The following is a 22,084-nucleotide window of genomic DNA, read 5'->3' on the forward strand; positions in this document are numbered from 1 at the left end:
TGCCTGCATGCTTCCTTTCAGTGACTGATGCACTAGGACACCCAGATCTCGTTGTACGTCCCCTTTTCCTAACTTGACACAATTTAGATAATAATCTGCCTTCCTATTCTTACCACCAAAGTCTTTCATGGGTCTTATTAAATCTTTCCCCTCTCATCTTAAATCTATTGGTTCTTGATTCCCCGTACTCTGGATAAAAGACTGTTCATTTTTCTATCTTTTCCCCTCATGATCTTACACACCTCTATAATATCATCTCTCATTCTCCTGCGCTCCAATGAATAAAACCGTTGCCTGTCTAAGCTTTCTCTACAGCTCAGGCCCTCGTGTTCTCCAGGGATGCCGCCTGACCCGATGAGACCTGACACCTGACACCTCTAGTGCTTTGTGCTTTAGTTTTGATTGAGACTGTTCCGTTCTGAAAAAGACACAAAATATTGGAGTAACTCAGCTGGTCGGGCAGCATCTCTGAAGAACATGGAAAGGTGATGTTTCAGGTCGGGACCCATCTCCAGACCCTTGCCATTCTGAGTTGCTGATTCCAATTCTTCAAAATAGTGCCTGGGCAGACCCATGTAGTTTGTCAGCCCGTACAAAAGATGGCACTGCACGTGGAGGCTGCATTTCGCTGTGGTTCCATGATTGGCAATGTGAGTACGGTACTAAATTTCTTACGTACCCTTCAGTATTAGACCTACACTGGTAGCTTTATTTCTACTAAATCCTCCTGAGATTGTCTCGACTGTGGTGGCATCTTTAATGCTGTGTTTTGCAACTCTGCGGAAGCATTAATTGAATAACTCACCAGTTGCAGGTGAATTAGGCACCTTTCTATCCTCCACTGTGCAGTTTAGTCACCCGGATAAGGGGAAGTCTGACCAATTAGTGGATCTACTGCTAAATGCTAAAATAAGTATTCGGGTTTTAGTTACAGTCTTTCAAAGTTCTCTCTCTGCAGAGAGACATATTTCAATGGAACTACAATCAGTCCGACAACGGGCCTTGGTCTGAAATGTCACCTATCCATTTTATTCAGAAATGCTGCCTGACCCGCTGAAATAGTCCAGCATTCTGTATCGATATTTCAGTGGACTGTAGTCAATTTTGCAATGTAGCATGGAGTGGGGAGTTGAGGGAGGGAATAAATTGAGGGAATAATTTTGAGGAAGAGAAGTAGGGGAGGGGGAACTAGAATTGTAAGGGGATGAGGAGTGAGGTGTGTGATGAGAGAGTGATTGGAGTAAGAGAGTGTCTGTGTGCCCACACGTGTGTGTGCTAACTCTGTAGCAGAGTGTGTGTCTATGCTATAGAGAAAATAATTTACCAACTATACTTAAGCAAAACACAAAGTGATGGAGGAACTCAGCAGATCAAGCAACATCTTCAGATTAGTTTAGTTTAGTTTAGCGATACAGTGTGGAACCATGCCATTTCGGCCTACTGAGTCCACGTCGACCAGCGATCACCCTGTACACTAGTTCTATCTCACACATAAGGAACAATTTACAGAAGCCAATTAACCTACAAACCCGCACGCCTTTAGAATGTGGGAGGAAACTGGAGCACCCTGGGAAAACCCACGTTATCACAGGGCAGGGAGAAAGTACCAACTCCGTACAGATAGCGCCCGTAGTCAGGATCAAACCCAGGTCTCTGGCGCTGCAAGACAGCAACTCTACCGTTGCTCCACTGTGCTGCCCTGTAAAGGGAATGCACAGACAGATGTAAACTACTAGGCTGTCAAGTGCCTACCCAGCTCCTTTTCCAATGCATTTTGAATAGTTGTCTATACCAATCTTTCAGGCAAGCCAGCATCTTAAATCGCACTACAGAAAAACATTTCTCATCAATGCCCCAGCAGTTCATGCACCAGCATCTAGTGTTTCTCTGAAATTTGAGTTGAGTTTAGTTTATTGTCACGTGTACCAAGGTACTGTGAAAACCTTCTGTTGCGGAAAGACAATGCATGATTACCACTCAGTGGAAAGACAATACATGATTACCATTGAGCCATCCACAGTGTACAGATTCATTATAAAGGGAATAAGGTGAATAACGTTTAGTGCAAGGTAAATTCCAGTAAAATCCGATCAAAGATGGTCCGAAGGTCTCCAATGAGGTGGATAGTAGCTCAGGACTGCTCTTTCGTTGTTGGTAGGATGGTTCAGTTGCCTGATAACAGCTGGGAAGAAACTGCCCCTGCATCTGGAGGTGGGGAAATGGAGTAAAACCAAGTTATCCTCGATCCCAAGGGACAAATAAAGGAGAGAAGAATGCGGGAATCAAATCTTATGATTGAAAGTTGCCAAATGCTGGGGGTTTCAAGCAAGTCAGACAGCAGCTGTAAAGAAGGCGTGAAGTAGGAGTAGGAGATGGCCATTTAGTCCTTGGAAGAAAAGGAGGAAAACAAATTAACGCCGAGTCAGTATTGTTAATCCATTGTCAAATATCAGCTAGTAGTTGTACTGGCATTGCACATGACTCCTCAGGGTCAATGTTACCCCCAGTTAATTCACCCATGGTTGATACTCCCAAGAAAGACACTGCAGGTGCTGGAATCTTGCGTGGAACACATAAAGTGTTTTGTTTATTTAGTTTAGAAACACAGCGCGGTAACTGGCTCTACGGCCCACTGAGCTCGTGCCGACCAGCGAAACCCCGTATACTAACACTATCTCACACATTAGGGACAATTTAAATTTTATTTTGCCAAGGCCAAATTAATCTACAAGCCTGTATGTCTTTAGAGTGTGGGAGGAAACCGGAGCACCCGGAGAAATCCCAAGGAGTTACCGGGAGAACGCAACAAACTCCAAACGTACAGCACTCCAAGTGCTGGAGTAACTCAGTGGGTCAAGCAGCAACTTTGGAGGACATGGATTGGTGGCAATCAGTCTGAAGTAGGGTCCTGATCAGAAACGTCACCTATCTTTGTCCTCCAGAGATGCTGCCTAACCCGCTGAGTTACTCCAGCACTTTATGTTGATATTCCCACACAGTTTTGCACAGCCAACGAGGCAAAATTACTTAAACAAATTTCTGTAAGTTCTTCTTTACAGTAGAATCTTGGTTTTCAACAATTCTGGGAGTTTTTTTGTGTCTTCATTGACAGAAAAAAAAGTTATTAGTTTAACTCCTCTAATGTTCCTTATTTCTAATTATAAATTCTCCTGTATCTGGCTCAAAGGGCCCTGTACTAGCCCTCTCAAGGCAAGTTTCCTTTTTACTTTCTTCTGAAGCCCTTATAGTTTGATTTTATGTTTCTTACTGGTTTGCTTTCACGTCCTATTTTTCCTTTATTTATGAATTTCTTGACCTTTCTTCAAGTCTAAAACATTCCCAGGCCCCAGATTTACTGTTTAGTTTAGATTAGAGATACAGCGTGGAAACAGCCCACTGGGATTGTGCAGACCAACAATCACTAGTTCTATCCTATACTCTAGGGACAATTTACAGAAGCCACAGGAGGCTGTGGAGGCCAAGTCAATGGATATTTTTTAAGGGGAAGATTGACAGGTTCGTGATTACTGCAGGTAACTTTTGACGAGGATTACTTTTGACATACAATTGTGCTTCAGTCTGAAGAAGGGTCCCGACCCGAAATGTCACCTAACCGTGTTCTCCAGAGATGATGCCTGACCTGCTGAGTTACTCCATCACCTTGGGTCTCTTTTGTAAACCAGCACCTGCAGTTCCTTGTACGCACACAATTGTTCTTGCCCATTTAAGGAGGGGATTTTGCAAACTGAACGAGTGCCAGAGAGTTCTTGTTTTCCTTTAACTGCACTGATTTGTTAATCCCTTGCTGTTCCTCCCCCTCACTGCTACCGGATGCTAACAATGGAAGTGCAGAGTAGATTGAGTGCAGTTTGAACGTAAACAAGACTGTTTTTGCCTTTCAAATTCAATGGGCTATGAGTGGAACAAATAGAGCGGATGGGCCAGCTGGCAAAGGTTTAGTTCTGCTGAGTTGGACGTGCAGTGTAGTTGCGGCGTGGAATGATGAAGGAGCTTGCCCTGCGTTCTCTCAGCCTACAGAACTGGCCAGAACTCCAGCCTAAGGTTCGGACAAAGCCTCGCCACAGGAAACAAAGGTAGTCTCTTGATAATATGATGGCTCTTAATTCCTCAAAAGACTGGGAGAGAAATGGTTTGCAGAGAGGTTGGGCATCCAGTGGATGCACGTGAATCTGAAGAAGGGTTTCGACCCGTAACTCAACTGTTCCTTGTCTCCAGATCTCCTTCCTGACTCGCTGAGTTACTCTAGTATTTTCTGTCCATCTTTGATGTAAACCAGCATCTGCAATTTCTTCCTACACATGCAATTCATATAGTTTAGTTTATTGTCACGTGAAAAACATATTTGTTGCATGCTAACCAGTCAGCGGAAAGACTCTACATGATTACAATCAAGCTGTCAGATTATTATCTCAATGGAGTTAGGTTAGGTAAGGGGGTGGTGCAGCAAGACCTGGGTGTCCTTGTACTCCAGTCACTGAAAGTTGGCGTGCAGGTACAGCAGGCAGTGAAGAAAGCTAATGGAATGTTGGCCTTCATAACAAGAGGATTTCAGTATAGGAGTAAAGAGGTTCTTCTGCAGTTGTATAGGGCCCCGGTAAGACCACATCTGGAGTATTGTGTACAGTTTTGGTCTCCTAATTTGAGGAAGGACATCCTTGTAATTGGGGCAGTGCAGCGTAGGTTCACGAGATTGATCCCTGGGATGGTGGGACTGACATATGAGGAAAGATTGAAAAGACTAGGCTTGTATTCACTGGAGTTTAGGAGGATGAGAGGGGATCTTATAGAAACATAGAAAATTATAAAAGGACTGGACAAGTTAGATGCAGGAAAAATGTTCCCAATGTTGGACGAGTCAAGAACCAGGGGCCACAGTCTTAGAATAAAGGGGAGGCCATTTAAAACTGAGGTGAGAAAAAACTTTTTCACCCACAGAATTGTGATTTGTGGAATTCTCTGCCACAGACGGCAGTGGAAGCCAAATCACCGGATGGATTTAAAAGAGAGTTAGATAGAGCTCTAGGGGCTAGTGGAATCAAGGGATATGGGGAGAAGGCAGGCACGGGTTATTAATTGGGGATGATCAGCCATGATCACAATGAATGGCGGTGTTGGCTCGAAGGGCCGAATGGCCTCCTCCTGCACCTATTTTCTATGTTTCTAATGTACAGATATAGGATAACGGGTATAATGTTTAGCGCAAGTTAAAGACCAGTAAAGCCCTATTAAAGATAATCCGACGGTCTCCAATGAGGTAGATGGTAGGTCAGGACCCCTCTCTAGTTGGTAATAGAAAGGTTCAGTTGCCTGATAACAGCTGGGAAGAAACTGTCCCTGAATTTGGAGGTACGGGTTTTAATAACCTTTGTACCTCTTGCCTGAGGGGAGAAGAGGAATGACGGGGTGAGATCCATTCTCTGCACTACCATCGAAAAGCTGGTGGCCTTGTCAAGGCAGTGTGAAGTGTGGATGGTGTCAATGGAAGGGAAGGTGGTTTGTATGATGGTCTGGACAGTGTCCATATAAAATAATGTGAGACATAGAGGTAGACAAGCGAGATAGATAGTCAAGCCCATTTCCCTGGGTGGAAATGTCAAATACTAGAGGACTTTAAAGTAGCTTTAAGGTGAGAGGTTTAAAGGAGTAGTGTGGGGCAATTTTTAGACACAGAGGATAGTGAGGGCCTGGAACATGTGGCTGGGAGTAGTGGTTGAAGCAGATACGATAGGGGCCTTTGAAAGACTTTTGGATAGGCACGTGGATATGCGGAGAATGGAGGGGTTTGGATTACGTGCAGGTAATGTCTGTGTTCGGTCGGCACAGACATTGTGGGCCAAATGGCCTGTTCTTGTGATACACTGTTCTGTATTCTAAAATCAGTGGCAGGAATGAAGATTAATGGGTGGCATGGCAGTTAGTGCAGCTGCCTCACAACTCCAGTGACCCGGCAGCGCATTCCAGATATCCACCATCCTCTGAGTGAAAAGGTTGCCCCTCAGGTTCCAAGTAAATCTTTCCCCACTAACCTTAAAGATAAGTCCTCTGGTTCTTGATTCCCCTACTTCTCCGAGATCTTCGGTTTCCTCCCACACTCCAAAGATGTACAGGTATGTAGGTTAATTGGCTGGGTAAATGTAAAAATTGTCCCTAGTGGGTGTAGGATAGTGTTAATGTACGGGGATCACTGGGCGGCACGGACTTGGAGGGCCGAAAAGGCCTGTTTCCGGCTGTAGATATATGATATGATATGATATGATACTCTGGGTAAAAGACGAAGCATTCAGCCCATCTATTCCCGTCATGATTTTATACACCTCTATACACCCGATGCAGTCTCAGGAATACTGCAGAAAAGCCTTAAACACTTTGTCGTTAGAAAGAAAGATGATTCCGGGTTACACCAGGGGCAATGGGATCCTCAGAGGAGTGCTGAACCGGGATCTTTCTCAGATGATTCATGTGCTTTACATCCTCCCGCACTCTCCCAGCCCTCCATTGCAAGGAAGCCACCCCAATGGCAGTAGCGCAGTGGGCAGAGCTGTTGCCTCATAGCAGCTCCAGCGGCCCCAGTCCAGTACTGACCTCCGGTGCTGCCTGCATGGGGTCTGTGTCGTCTCCCTTTGACCGTGCGGGTTTTCTCCATTGTCCATGCTGGCTCCTGGGTTCTGTGGCATAAAGGCTGAAATCACCTGGAGTAAATTGTACAAACTTGGTTCATGCCAGATATGATGCCAAGTTAAAATGATCTCATCTGCCTGTGCATAATTCATATCTCTCTATTCTTCACACTTCAATGGTTCTTTATTGTCACGTGTGCACAGCACAGTGAAATTCTTGCACCCGTCACCATATTTGTGCGCCATTTACAAGAGAAAAAGCCCAAAGTCCAGTCCACATGCTGGATGTACTGGAGCCCCCACCCCCACTGCTCCAGGTAAGCCCAGGCAGCTACAGGGCCTCCTCCGTCTCCCTCGACCAGCTCGGCCCGCCAGCCGTCGTCCCTCTGCTTGCCCGACCACCTCTGTGTCCAGGGGGACGCCTCCTGCAGCCGACCTTGATGGCGCTGGAGGCAATACCCTGGTCCCTCTCTGAGGCTCACTTCCATGTGCCTATCCAAAAGCCTCTTGAACGCCACGATCATATCTGCCTCTATCACCACCCCAGGCAATGCGTTCCAGGCACTCAGCACTCTCTGTGTAAAAAAATATTTTTAACATATTACACAGCCATTGCGTACAGGTCACTTCTGAAATTTAATCAGTTTGCAAACCGCGATGCATCAAGTGTGTGGGAATGTACATCTTGTTTTGAACAAGTCCAGTTTTTGTTTGACCTTTGCACATGACCATTAATCTTTCCCCTTCTCACTTTATTGCTATGCCCTCCGGCAGTGGACACTTCCACTCGGAGAAAAAGGTTTTGACTGTCTACCTTATCTATGCCAGAGGCTGGGGTAGTTGGAGTTACCTTGATCAATTATTGGTAGATTAATAGATTAGTGTTTAATAATGTGCTTTATTTGTCACATATGCAGCTGCACAGTGAAATTCATTTTACATATATTACACATGTGGCCGCTGCCATTTTTGGCACCATTATTCAAAGTCCGGTCGGCCTGTGCGCTCGATGTAGTGGAGCAGTTCCTGCAAACTGATGTCCCTCTCCCCTCCTCCTCCGGCCATCTTTGTGTCCTGAGGGCGCCTCCTGTAGCCTACCTGAGGGTGTTGCAGGCATTACCCCGGTTCACCCTCCCTCCCGCCCCACGCTCCTCGCGTCCGACTTTCCCAGCGGGCTCCCTCCCGGTCCCACCGTCCAACGAGCTCAGGCATTGATTGAGGGAGAGAGTATACTCAAAGGTTTTAATTGGCCTGCTCTTATTCCTAACTATGTATTTGAAGGATAGGATCAAAATGCTTATAAATAGATGCAAAATATTTTCCTGGTTGTGTCACAGTTATACCTGCACAGATAAATGCCTTGCTAGCATGCACGCGTTAAACAGCTGTACAATATCCCTTGGCAGCGCATTCGGAGAACTTAGTCGGGACTTAAATTATTCTCCAAATGGCCTGTTGAATTAATGACCACCACAGCCTCGGTAAGGAGGGCATCCGCAACTGAAAGATGGTTTAAATAGGGTAAAGAATGGGTGGGGATTCAAACCGTTAGCAGATGGATCAAGGGCAGCTATATGGATAGGAAGGGTTTAGAAGGATACTAGACCAAGTGGATCCGTTGGGCCCAAACCTCTCCTGCATTGGTGCAGTACCCTCTCCTCCCCCATTCAACCCCTCCCCTCTCCCCCTCCCTCCCCCCTCCCCCTCCCTCCCACCTGCAATAAGCAACGATACCTGGCAACAAGCCAGCTGTCGCCGAGAAATTTCACTCAGGTTGATTTCTCAGCGACGCGCTGAGATCCACTACGATTCTTGGAAGACTCCTCACGATCACGCTCGCGACACCCCGGCGAACTGTTGGCGACAGCCTGGTCGCCGGCAGTCGCCTTAAAATCGCTTAAGTTATAGGAGCAGAATTAGACCATTCCGCCCATCGAGTCTAGTCTGTCTTTCAGTTATGGCTGATCTATCTTTCCCTCTCAACCTTATTCTCCTGCCTTCTCCCCATAACCCCTGACACCCATACTAATGAAGAATCTGTCAATCTCTGCTGTAAAAATATCTATTGACCCGGCCTCCATAGCCGTCGGTGGCAATGAATTCCACAGATTCACTACCCTCTGACTAAAGAAAATCCTCCTCATCTCCTTTCTAAAGGTACGTCCTTTTATTATATCCTCTGGTCCTACAGTCTCCCACTAGTGGAAACATCCTCTCCACATCCACTCTATCCGGGCCTTTTCATTATTCGGTAAGTTTCAATGAGGTCCCCCCCCCCTCATCCTTCTAAACTCCAGCGAGTACAGGCCCAGTGCACCAATTGCCCATTTTGTGTGCTGTAATGAATCTATGGCTATGTTGCAAGATAGAAATATATAAAATTATGAGAAGCATAGATAGGGGAGCCAGAGAGTCTTTTTTTCCAAGGGTGGAAATGTCAAAGACTAAAGGGCATAGCTTTAAGGTGAGAGGGCCGAAGTTTAATTGATGTGTGCAGGGCAAGGCTTCACACAGAGTGGTGGGTGTTTGGAATGCACTGCCAAGGGTGGTGGGGACAGATACATTAGTGGTGTTTAAGAGGCTTAAACAGGGAGTGGAGTGTATGGATCACATTCAGCCAGAGGAAATTAGTTTATCTTGGCATCATGTTCAACACAGAAATTGTGGGCCATAGGCCCTGTTCTTCAGCTGTACTTTTCTATGTTTTGTGCAATGTAGCCTAGAAGGACTCAAAGTGCAGTGGTCAGGTCAGGCAACAATTCGGGAGACGCTAGCAGTCTGAAGAAGGGTTCCGACCCAAAACGTCACCCATCCCAGTCTGAGGAAGGGTTCCGACCTAAAACAACACCCATCCTTTTTCTCCAGAGATGCTGCCTGACCCACTTGAGTTACTCCAGCAATTTGGGTCAATCTTCAGCATCTGTGGAGAACATGGATAGGTGAAGTTTCAGGTCGAGACCCTTCTTCAGTCTCGAAACGTCACCTATCCATTTTCTCCAGAGATGCTGCCTGACCCACAGAGTTACACCAACACTTTGGGTCCTTTTGTGTATTAACTAGAATTTGCATTTCAGTGTTTATACAATATAGGCTGTCGGTTCAGAATGCTGTGTGTTAAGCAACACTGTCTCTCTGTTTCAGAACAGAAAGACAAGGCCCAAAGTCATCCCGGGGACCTTCCAGGTGCCTCAGCCGGAACAGTCGAGCGGAGTTCCAGAGGCCACGCGGACTCCACCCATCAAGTGTCTCAGTGGAGTCGACATGGAGTCTTCTGAGGAGCTTGCTTCCAGCATAAAGGAAATGGAGATAAACAGGTTTGCCCTTCACTTGTTGAAAATGCAGTGGCTAGATCATTGAAACAGCAATCCAAGGACCTAGACTAATGCTCCAGTAGTTCAAATCCCACCATGGCAGCTTGGGAATTTAAATTGTTTCTTCAGTAAGCTGGAATGAAAAATGCTGTATCTGGCATGGTGACTTTGAAACTTACTGATCGTTATTGGTAAACCCACAGTTCTGTGATATTCAGGAAATAGAAGTGGTCAGCCTTACCAAGTTTATATATTTAGACTTTAGAGATACAGCGCAGGAACAGGACAGATGATTGCAGGTACTATGGCAATGTTTAAAAATCATTTAGACAAGTACATGGATAGGACAGATTTGGAGTGATATGGGCCAAATGCGGGCAGGTGGGACTAGCGTGGACGGGACATGTTGATTAGTATGGGTAAGTTAAGCAGAAGGACCTGTTTCCGCACTGTATGACTCTAAACCTCCAAGAAGTGCGAATCGTGAAGCCAGAGAAAGGAATATAGGTGAAAAGAGAGGGTGGGAGAGGGAAAGGGAGAAATGGGTGAGCATCCGGATGGGGAACAGGGAAGGTAGCGGAAAAAGAAGGAGAGGGGGTGGAAAGCTGACCCACTGAGTTACTCCAGCACTTTGTTTCTTTTTTTTTTGTAAACCAGCATCTGCAGTTCCTTGTGTCTATAAAATAAAGTACATTGTCCCACTTTCAATTTGCCATGGTGACTTGAAACATTCACATTTGGCTCCTTGCACTTTGAAGGCTAAATATTGATCAGTTGCTTGCATTGGAAAGGTATGTGTCGTTGTAGTGACAAGCCCACAATGTGCTTCCAACCCTGATCTCAAATAAGGCAGCAACCAGCAAACTCCAACTTGTCCTTGACTAGGTGCGGCGGGTTCGGGGCGTTTCTGTTGGACAGGTATTGTTTGTATGAAGAATGTTCAGGAGAGAGTAGGGGGGAGGGGGGTCAGAGGGGAAGGTGGCAGTCAGCTGTAAAACAAGTCTGGAACGGAGCCAAAGGAACAACTTGCATTTATATAAGAAAATAACTGCAGATGCTGGTACAAATCGATTTATTCACAAAATGCTGGAGTAACTCAGCAGGTCAGGCAGCATCCCGGGAGAGAAGGAATGGGTGACTTTTCGGGTCGAGACCCTTCTTCAGACTGATGTCAGGGGGGCGGGACAAAGGAAGGATATAGGTGGAGACAGGAAGATAGAGGGAGATCTGGGAAGGAGGAGGGGAAGGGAGGGACAGAGGAACTATCTAAAGTTGGAGAAGTCGACGTTCATACCACTGGGCTTTTATATATCCTGCTTTATTGGTAAGAAAGTCCCACAGAATGGGAAATTGGTAGTCCAACAAATGCATGAACTAAGGGCAGCACAGTAGCACAGCGGTAGAGTTGCTGCCTTACAACGTCAGGGACCCGGGTTCGATCCTGACCTTGGGTGCTGTCTGTGCGGGGATTGAACGTTCTCCCTGTGACCGTGTGGGTTTTCTCCGGGTGCTCCAGTTTCCTCCCACATTCCAAAGCTATGCAGGTTTGTAGGTTAATTGCCTTCTGTAAATTGTTCCTAGTGCGTAGGATAGAACTCATATATGGGTGATTGCCGGTCGGTGCGGACTCAGTGAGCCTGTTTCCACATTGTATCTCCAAACTAAACGAAACTAGAGAGACTTAACAACGTAGGCAATCATTTGTGAAGCTTTAATTACCAGAATAATATAATAGCAGAGAGAGAGAGGAGACAAAATGTACAGGAAGGAACTGCAGATGCTGGTTTACACTGAAGATAGACACAAAATACTGGGATAACTCAGCGGGACAGGCAGCATCTCTGGAGAAAAAGGATGGGTGATAGTGACATTTTGGGTCGAAGCCCTTCTTCAGACTGAAAGATAGAGGTGGGGATGGAAAACTGGAAGCATGTTTATGGGCTCCACCCTCCCTGAGCTCATCTTTTGCTGGCTCTGATATGTTCTGGCATTTTCTTGCCTCCAGTTACCCCCCACCTCTGTCGTTCAGTTTGAAGAAGGGTTGCAACCCGAAATGTTACCTATTCCTTTACTCCAGAGATGCTGCCTGAACTGCTGAGTTACTCCAGCATATTGTGTTCATCTTTGTTGGTTTGTAGAGGGGAGATCCAGAGAATAAGAGGTGCTGGGGGCAGGGGAATGGGTTTGGCCAATGACACTTATGGATGCTGTAGATACATAGCAATCCAAGAGTTACGTCCACTCTCTCCAACAACAGCACAATACAGTGGGCACCATCTCACAACTGCATTGCAGTTAGTTGCCTAGTCTTCCATGACAACACCACCCCAATCTTCATCCCTTACCAAGGGGGAAGGCCAGCATGGGAACTTCACCACCTCCCAGGTCATTCAGTTACGAATCAAGAGAGCAAGAGGGCATAGTTGTCGTTTGAAATTCTGATACATTTTGAATATATTTATATATTCATAGATAGTCATAGAGTCATACAGCACGGAAACTGAGAGAGTGGTTGATATCTGGAACGTGCTGCCAGAGGAAGTGGTGGAATCAGATAGAACCAAAATGTTTAACAGGCACATGGACTGCTTGCCTTCATCAGTCAGAGCAATTAGTGTAAGCATCAGGAATGAATCCTGCAGCTTTTGAGGGGACTTGGGTCAAGCCGCATTTGAAGTGTTGCATACAGTTCTGGTCATCCCACTATAGGAAAGATGTGGAGGCTTTGAAGAGGGTATAGGTTTACCAGAATGCTGCTTAGATTGGAGGATATTGGCTACAAGGAGAGAAGCATCGAAACGTAGAAAATAGGTGCAGGAGGAGGCCATTTGGCCCTTCGACCCAGCACCGCCATTTATTGTGATCATGGCTGATCAATCAGTAACCCGTGCCTGCCTTTTGCCCACATCCCTTGATCCCACTAGCCCCTAGAGCTCTATCTAACATTCTTTTTTTTCAAATTCATGCAGTGAATTGGCCTCCACTGCCTTCTGTGACAGAGAATTTCACAAATTCACAACTCTCTGGGTGAAAACATTTCTCCTCACCTCAGTTTTAAATGGCCTCCTCTTAGACTGTGGCCCCTGGTTCTGGACTCCCCCAACATTGGGAAGATTTTTCCTGCATCTAGCTTGTCCAGTCCTTTTATAATTTTATACGTTTCTATAAGATCCCCTCTCATCCTTCTAATCTCCAGTGAATACAAGCCCAGTCTTTCCAATCTTTCCTTATATGATAGTCCTGCCATCCCGGGGATTAACCTCATGAACCTACGCTGCACTACCTCAATAGCAAGGATGTCCTTCCTCAAATGAGGAGACCAAAACTGCACACAATACTCCAGATGTGGTCTCACCAGGGCCCTAGACAACTGCAGAAGGACCTCTTTACTCCTATACTCAAATCCTCTCGTTATGAAGACCAACATGCCATTGTTTTGGTGAGTGAGGAACAAATGAAGTCGAACGTGAAGCATTGTGACGTCATACGCTGAGGAGTTTCAGGAAATGGGTTAGAAAGTGAATTTTTAAACTTTAAAATGTCTGTAGCTTTAAAAATGTAGCTTCAATTTGAATGATAGAAATTACGCCCAGGATACCGTTTTGGCTGTGTGAAGCAGCAAAGTTATGGTGTGGAGAGACAGAGAGTCAGAGAGACAGAGAGACAGAGAGACAGAGAGACAGAGAGACAGACAGAGAGACAGACAGAGAGACAGACAGACAGACAGACAGACAGACAGACAGACAGACAGACAGACAGACAGACAGACAGACAGACAGACAGACAGACAGACAGACAGACAGACAGACAGACAGACAGACAGACAGACAGACAGACAGACAGACAGACAGACGAATGACTGCAAGCAATGGAGAGATAGGGATCACGTGCAGGCAGAGGAGATTAGTTTAACTTGACATCACCCCAGTCACTCCCTCTTCTCTCCTCTCCCATCAGGCAAGAGGTACAGAAGTGTGAAAATGCACACCTCCAGATTCAGGGACAATTTCTTCCCGGCTGTTACTAGGCAACTGAATCATCCTGTAACCAACTAGAGAGTGATCCTAAGCTACCATCTATCTCATTGGAGACTCATGGACTATCTTTAATTGGACTTTACTAACTAAACATTATTCCCTTTATCATGATGGACTTCATGATAAAATAAGACCACTCCCTTTATCCTACATCTGTACACTGTGGATGGCTCAATTGTAATCATGTATAGTCTTTCCGCTGACTGGTTAGCAGGCAACAGAAGCTTTTCACTGTACCTCAGTGCATGTGACAATAAACTAAACTAAACTAACTAAACATCATGTTCAGCAATCATCATGGGCCGAAGGGCCTGTTCCTGTGCTGTACTGTTCTATGTGCTATGTTCCACTTGCAGTCCTATTGTTAGCAATGACAATAGCAGTGTTGAAATGGGTGGTGTCTCTATAATTCCCCCTCCCGCACCTCCCCACCAACCATCCTGTTCAGCAAACCATCTCAGAGCAATGTCAACGGTTTAACAGTGAGCCCCCAGAGACTGCAGACCATCACAGTGCAGACAGATCTCCCATTATAATGGCATGTTATGCTTGATCTGAGCACAGGCGCACGCCGATTGGACTTGCCACTCCCGAGCATACTCTGAGATGACCCTGTTGACCCATGGCCAGTCCCTGATTTATGACTATGGTCTATTCATAGATAAACACAACGGAAAGCTCAGTGACAGATTAGCATTCCTGTTCTGGAACCCGATTTATCCCAGGAGGTTATATTTTTACTTTAGTGTATTTAATGTAAACTGGTATCATATGTTGGTAAGGCCACACTTTGAAGTACCTCATGCCCTTGACATCCAATGGCATTCCATTGCTGACTTCCCAACTGGAAAGTTATATAGGGTTGAGTAGAACAAAAACATTGGAGTGTAACTGCAGATGCTGGTTTAAACCGAAGGTAGACACAAAAAACCGGAGCAACTCAGTGGGTTAGGCGGCGCCTCTGGAGAAAAGAAATAGGTGACGTTTCACGTCAAGCCCCGTCTTCAGACTGAGAGCCAGGGGAACGGGAACCGAGAGATTTAGAAGGTACATTGGACAAATGAATGAAAAATATGCAAAAAGCAACGATGATCAAGGAAAGATGGAGCCCACAATGGTCCATTGGTGGCTGTGGGGTAGGTGATAATGAATTATACAGACAGTGAAAGTCAACAGGATGACAGCAAAACTAATACGATGACCAGGTTGGGAGCGGGACAGAGAGAGAGGGGATGCAAGGATTATTTGTAGTTAGAGAAATCCATAGGAGTGCATTGATTTATCCAGATGACCTGGCCGAAGGGACTTATTTCAACACTTATTGAACCATTTTCCATGCACATGTCTACATACATACTCGTACAGACACACAATGCATACACTCACGTGCACACACAAGCACCCCAATACATGTACAAACACCACACACATGTCTACATACACACTCATGCACACACTCCCCAACACATGCATACACAACACACACTTCTACATACACATTCACTCATACACACACACACACACACACACACACCAATACATGTACATACACCGCACACACTACTCTTATATGCAACACATTTGTACATGCACATACCACACACACATAAATACACACATGCACTGCACATGCAGACTTCCAATACACATGTCCACACTTACACACACATTCCAATGCGTACACCCCAATACTCACACGCACACCAATCACACTACTCATACACACACACAATACACATTGAATAGACACACACACGCGCATGCACACACTTAGCTCACACAGACCTTGCTCATGGTAGTATTCTGATGTAGTGGGCTTTGAACTCATGGACGTTTGATCCATTGTGGTTCCGTGACATTGGGGTCAAAGGAGTGGATTTGGGGATTTGGAGGGACCAGGACCACTGTGCGCATGTATGAACATGTTTTCTCTTTTCACTTTCTTCCTCTTTAAATGCTGACCGTCTATAACGTGCAGAGGTTCTGATGAAAGGTGGACTCTGGAGCATTTGCAAACACTCCATGTCTGCTGCCTGTGTTCACTCCATGTCTCATGTCTGACCTGATCATTTCCCATCTTGACCATTGTCTTCTGGTCAATTTAACCAGTCGATGCTATGGCTCTTTGGGGCTTTTAATACTCAAAGTGGGTGAGTTCTTCAAAAATTAATCTCCTTATCTAGTTATTAATATTAAATATGGATATTAAGCGGGAATAAGACTGAAATCATAATGATGGGCATTTTTGCTCTCATGTGTTTTATGATCTAATGCCTATGGTACATTTTTCCATTGCTTGGTTTTGTCGGGCCTGATGGAATGAACACCTGGAATGGATAGGATGAATGCACAGAGTCTTTTACCCAGGGTTGGGGAATCAAGAATTAGATGGCATAGGCTTAAGTTGAGAGGAGAAAGATTTAACAGGTATTTTTTTCACACAGAGTGGTGGGTGTATGGAACAAGCTGCCAGATGAAATAGTTAAGGCAGGTACAATATTAACATTTAATAAACATGTGGACAGATACATGGATAGTTTAGTTTAGATAGGAAAGGTTCAGTGCGAACTAGACCAAGTGGACCCGTTGGGCCCAAACCTCTCCTGCATTGGTGCAGCACCCTCTCCTCCCCCCCTCTCCCCATCTCCCCCTCCCTCCCTCCCCCTCCCTCCTCTCTTCACTCCCCCTCCCCTTTCCTCTCCCCCTTCCCCTCCCCCCATTCCATCCCCCTCAACCCCCATTATCCTCCCTCCACCGCCCTCTCTCCCAAGGAGATAGATTTAAACTTTAAAATATGAATAACTTGAAAAATATAACACCGATTTCAATGAAACTTCTTCCATTAGCACCAAAGGGACGACGGTGAGTAAGGTGGGCCTAAAATTGTTGTGCCGTTTTGGCTGTAGTTCAGGAACAAACAAACAAGAGTTTTAGTATATAGATGGGGCAAATGCAGGCAGGTGGGACTAGCGTAGATGGAGCATCATGGTCGGCAAGGACAAGTTGGGCCGAAGGGTCAGTTTCATGTGTGTACGACACCTTGACTCGAGATCCACCTAAAAAAGTTAACTTTTCTCACTCAAATCAATCCCAACTATAAAATAATTAAAGACATCTGATGTAGTCAACATGCATAAAGTGTGAAAGCCCAGTTATAATTTGATTTAAATGTGCAACACCTGCTAATTTACTTACTGTTTTATATACATTGCAACGCCTGAAAAAGATTAAAAACAAGTCTATATTATCTAACCTTTGAAGCACTTGGCTGGTGCTTGTGGCTGATTTGATGATCGTGTCAGTTTAATGACACTTGTTGACTTAAAGCTGCACCAATTTGAGTCGGTTGATTGGATTTGTTGACAAAGATAGTTCATATGTCTAAATATAGAGAGTGCTGTCTGAAAAAAGTTTTTGCATCTGTATGCTCGTGCTTGTGAAGGAATTAAATATCAACGAACCTTATTTTTATGGTGCGCTCGTTCCAATTATGTTTCTCAGAATTCCTCTATCCCTTGAACCAGCGATTAAACAAGTTGAATAAAAACACAAAGCAAATGAGAGAGAAGGATCTGCAGATACTGGTTTATAAAAAAAGACACAAAGTGCTGGAGTAACTCGGCAGGTCGGGCAGCTTCTCTGGAGAATGTGGATTGGTGACATTTCCGACTGAAGAAGGGTCACATCCCGAAATCTCACCTACCCATGTTCCCTAGAGATGTTGCCTGACCCTCCAGCACTTTGTGTCTTTTTTTAAATAAACCAGCATCTGCAGTTGCTTGTGTATCAAATAAAAGATAAGGCAAGCAGGCAAGCAAAATGAAATAATTTGGAGACACAACAGACTGCAAAGTTTTGCAATCTCCATCAAAAAACAATCTGTGTAGAAGGGAACTGCAGAAGCTGTTTACACCGAAGATAGACACAAAATGCTGGAGTAACTCAGCGGGACAGGCAGCATCTCTGGATAGGTGATGTTTTGGGTCTAGACCCATCTTCAGACTGAGAGTCAGAGGAGAGAGAGATACAGAGATATGAATGTGCAGGGTGTGAAAACAAGAGATCAAAAAGGATGCTGTTCAGAGAAAATGTAGAATAGATCATTGTTAGCTAGGGGTAGATGACAACGAGGCATATAAAGACAAAATATAATCTGGAGGATAGTCAAACTGGTCGGAGAACTAGGATGGGGCAGGGATGGAGAGAGAGGGAAAGCAAGAGTTACGTTAGAGAAATCAATATTCATATTCATATGCTGGGTTGTAAGTTGCCCAAGCAAAATATGAGGTGCTGTTCCTCCAATTTGCATTGGGCCTCAATCTGACAATGGAGGAGGCCAGGACAGAAAGGTCAGTGTGGGAATGGGAGGGGGAGTTAGTGTGTTTTGCAACTGGTCAAAAACAATCTGTTATCATATCATCATATCATATATATACAGCCGGAAACAGGCCTTTTCGGCCCTCCAAGTCCGTGCCGCCCAGTGATCCCCGTACATTAACATTATCCTACACCCACTAGGGACAATTTTTTTAAATTTTTTTTTTACATTTTACCCAGCCAATTAACCTACATACCTGTACGTCTGTTGGAGTAACTCAGTGGATCAGGCAACATCTAGGGAAGAAAATAGACAATATTTCGAGTTGGGACCCTTAAGGAAATAATTTTCAGTTAGCTTAATGAGGGTAGGGCTGTATAATTCTGGAGAACTATATTGTCAGTCAGATATATTTATTTCTCGTTTGAAGAAGGGTTCCGACCTGAAACGTCATCTATTTCCTTTCTTCAGAGATGCTGTCTGACCCGCTGAATTGCTCCAGCATTTTGTTTCTATCTTCATTTCTAAAACTTGGTTTTGTAAAGCAATATTTTCCTGATTGTGAAGTTCAATCTAGTTGTTGACTAATACCAGAAATGACTGACTCAGCATTTCTTAAACACTTTCATGGCCACAACCAGCCCCTATTAATAAATCAGCCTGTAATGTCTTGTGTGTCTATTACCCACGGTCTCACTAGCATACTCTGGCTTTCAGCCATGCAAAGTATTACATTTCCGATCCTCAACTTTAAACCCCTCCACATACTTTCCCACAAGGTCCCTGCCACCCCCTTCACTCTTCACCCCTCTGCTCACTGACATAGTCTGAAGAAGGGTCTTGACCCGAAATGTCACCCATTCCTCCTCTCCAGAGATGCTGCCTGTCCCGCTGAGCTACTCAAGCATTTTGTGTCTGCTCGCTGATGTATATTGGCTTCCAATCTTACGGAGCCTGAATTTTAAAATTCCCTCTCTCTGTAGTCCACGCTCCTTCCTGATCAGGTAATCTCCAGAAGTAGAATCCTTCCAGAGCTTCGCGCTCCTCCAGCTGCTGCCTCTTGTGCTCTCCTCCAATATTATGGCACAGCGGTAGAGCTGCCCTTACAGCGCCCGAAACCTGGGTTCAATCCCGTCTGTACAAAGTTTGTACCTTCTCCCTGGATGAGAGGAGATCTTATCGAAACGTATAAGATTATTAAGGGGTTGGACACGTTAGAGGCAGGAAACATGTTCCCAATGTTGGGGGAGTCCAGAACAAGGGGCCACAGTTTAAGAATAAGGGGTAGGCCATTTAGAACTGAGATGAGGAAAAACTTTTTCAGTCAGAGAGTTGTGAATCTGTGGAATTCTCTGCCTCAGAAGGCAGTGGAGGCCAATTCTCTGAATGCATTCAAGAGAGAGCTGGATAGAGCTCTTAAGGATAGCGGAGTCAGGGGGTATGGGGAGAAGGCAGGAACGGGGTACTGATTGAGAATGATCAGCCATGATCACATTGAATGGCGGTGCTGGCTCGAAGGGCCGAATGGCCTCCTCCTGCATCTATTGTCTATTGTCCCTGTGGACGCATAGGTTTTATCCGGGTGCTCCAGTTTCCTCCCACATTCCAAAGACATACAAGTTTTTTCGGTTACGTGGCTTCTGTAAATTGTCCCTCATGTATAGAATAGTGCTCGTGTAAGGGGGGATCGCTGGTCGGTGCGGACTCAGTGGGGCAACGGGCCTGTTCCCGCGCTGCATCTCTAAAGTCTAAAGTCTTCAAAGTCAGTCCCTTGTCCTCACCAGTGCTGCTCTGCCTTCACCTTAGGGCCTGAATCTGTCTGCATCCCACCCTAGAACTCTCTACTTCCCTCTTGCTCAAGAACTGAAGAATCAAGAGTGTTTAATTATCAAATGTACTGACAACAGAACACTGAAGTTCTTACATGCAGCAGCTTGACAGGCCTGTAAGCGCAATACACGCAGATAATATATAATAAACCAAAGAAAAGTTCAATAAATTAATAACTACAATGCTCGTGCAAAAAAAATGTAAGTCTATAGTGCAACCAAAGATAGTCCATGAAGGTCTTGGCAAAAGGTAAAAGGATGATGTGGGGTCAATGTGCAGAATTTTTGTTCTGGAAATGACTGGGTGGAAAGAAAGTCAATTAGGGCTTTCAAAAGGGACGGTTAGGAAATGAGGGACGGTATTTCACAGGGCTACAGTGAGAGTCAAGACTGTTTAATTGTCATGTGCACCAACAATGGAACAATGAAAATCTTACTTGCAGCAACATAAGAGGCCAGTAAACACAATGCTTACAGATAATATATAATCAACAAAAATTCAAAAATTAATAACCACAATACTAGTGCAAAACAAAATCCCAAGGTCCTTACCGCAACCAAAGACAGCCCATGGAAGTTCATATTTGAGGTTAGTGTTAAGTAGTGTTCAAGAGCCAAGGTTGTTGGCAAGAATCTATTCTTGAACCTGGTGGTCACAGTTTTCGGGCTACTGTAGATACTATGGTGAAAAGCCGGTGGCCAGGATGATGTGGATCTCTGATGATGCTATAATATAAGAAAATAACTGCAGATGCTGGTACAAATCGCTGGAGTAACTCAGCAGGTCAGGCAGCATCTCAGGGGAGAAGGAATGGGTGACATTTCGGGTCGAGACCCTTCTTCAGACTGATGCTAGCTGCCTATGTGCGGCAAAACCTCCAATAGATCCTTTCGAAGGTGGGGAAGTCAGTGCCAGTAATGGACTGGGCGATGTTTACCACTCTCTGTAACCTCCATTGTTCATGGGCATTTGAGATGCAGAAGCAGGCTGTGATGCACCCACTGATATTTCACTAATCTATTATATTACTAAAACTCTCATCTTGTATGTATATATGTTTGTTTATTTGTCAGTTTGTTCCCGAAATACAGCAAACACGGTACACGATAGCACAAAGGTTTTAGGCCTACCTTGCTCACCATTGGCCTGCGGTTCAAATGGTTGTTATATTTTAAAAGTTATTCACTTTTTAAACTTTAATAAATCGCTTCCACTTGACTTGCCCGTCAACCGCGCCTGCACAGTAGTACCTCCGTGTTCGATCTCACAATGGGAACCCAACCCTGCGCAGTTGGGGCCCGTTGATCTAAGGGGGGGGAGGGTAGGAGGGGGGGTTGAGGGGGGGGTGGAGTGGGTGAGTGGGGGGGGAGGAGGGGAAGGGAGGAGTGGGGGAGAGGAGGGTGCTACATCCACGCAGGAGAGGTTTGGACCACAGCAGCTAGTTTTTATTAAAAAGCATTAAAATTGACGTTCTGTGCCAGGGCATTGGTTACCTCTGCTGAGAAATCCTTTGGCTCAATGTCAGTAGCATGGCCTGTTGCACCTTTTGAATTTTTTCTGATGAAAGTAACATTTTATTATTTGTATTACTACCTTGAAGAATGATTTAGAAATGTACAGGAGAGTTTGCAAAAAGTCATGTCCCAGGAAGCATTTGTTCTTATATGCACATCAGTGCTGTTAAAAGTATGAAAAAAAAAGAAAGATCGTTGTCGAATGAGATATGGATTTTGGAAACTGTTCCCATGAGGTATTTTTATGATCAGAGATTGACCAAGTGCAATAGTTCCTTGGGGACAGTGTGATTAACTTTGACATTTGTAGGTTATAACTGTAAATGTCAAGAACTCTGCATTGCCTTGCTGGCCAAATAAATTGTGCGATTATATTTTGTTTTGTCCCTGACCGGTTCACAAGTTAATAGTTAAAATGGGTTAATAATTGAAAGTT

At 45.0% G+C, this 22,084-nt stretch overlaps 1 protein-coding gene across 6 annotated transcripts in view; it reads left to right on the top strand.

The window, feature by feature from the left end:
- The window catches only part of fam13a (family with sequence similarity 13 member A), a 239,821-nt gene that overhangs the window by 117,975 nt on the left and 99,762 nt on the right, over positions 1-22,084 (top strand). For all 6 annotated transcript variants that reach the window (XM_078403365.1, XM_078403356.1, XM_078403384.1 and 3 more), the window contains one exon: positions 9,780-9,952. In XM_078403365.1, the coding sequence (XP_078259491.1) occupies positions 9,780-9,952 (173 nt within the window). The remainder of the gene's footprint in view (positions 1-9,779; positions 9,953-22,084) is intronic.

The sequence above is a fragment of the Rhinoraja longicauda genome, chromosome 1, assembly GCF_053455715.1.
Source record: "Rhinoraja longicauda isolate Sanriku21f chromosome 1, sRhiLon1.1, whole genome shotgun sequence".
Lineage (NCBI taxonomy): Eukaryota > Metazoa > Chordata > Chondrichthyes > Rajiformes > Arhynchobatidae > Rhinoraja > Rhinoraja longicauda.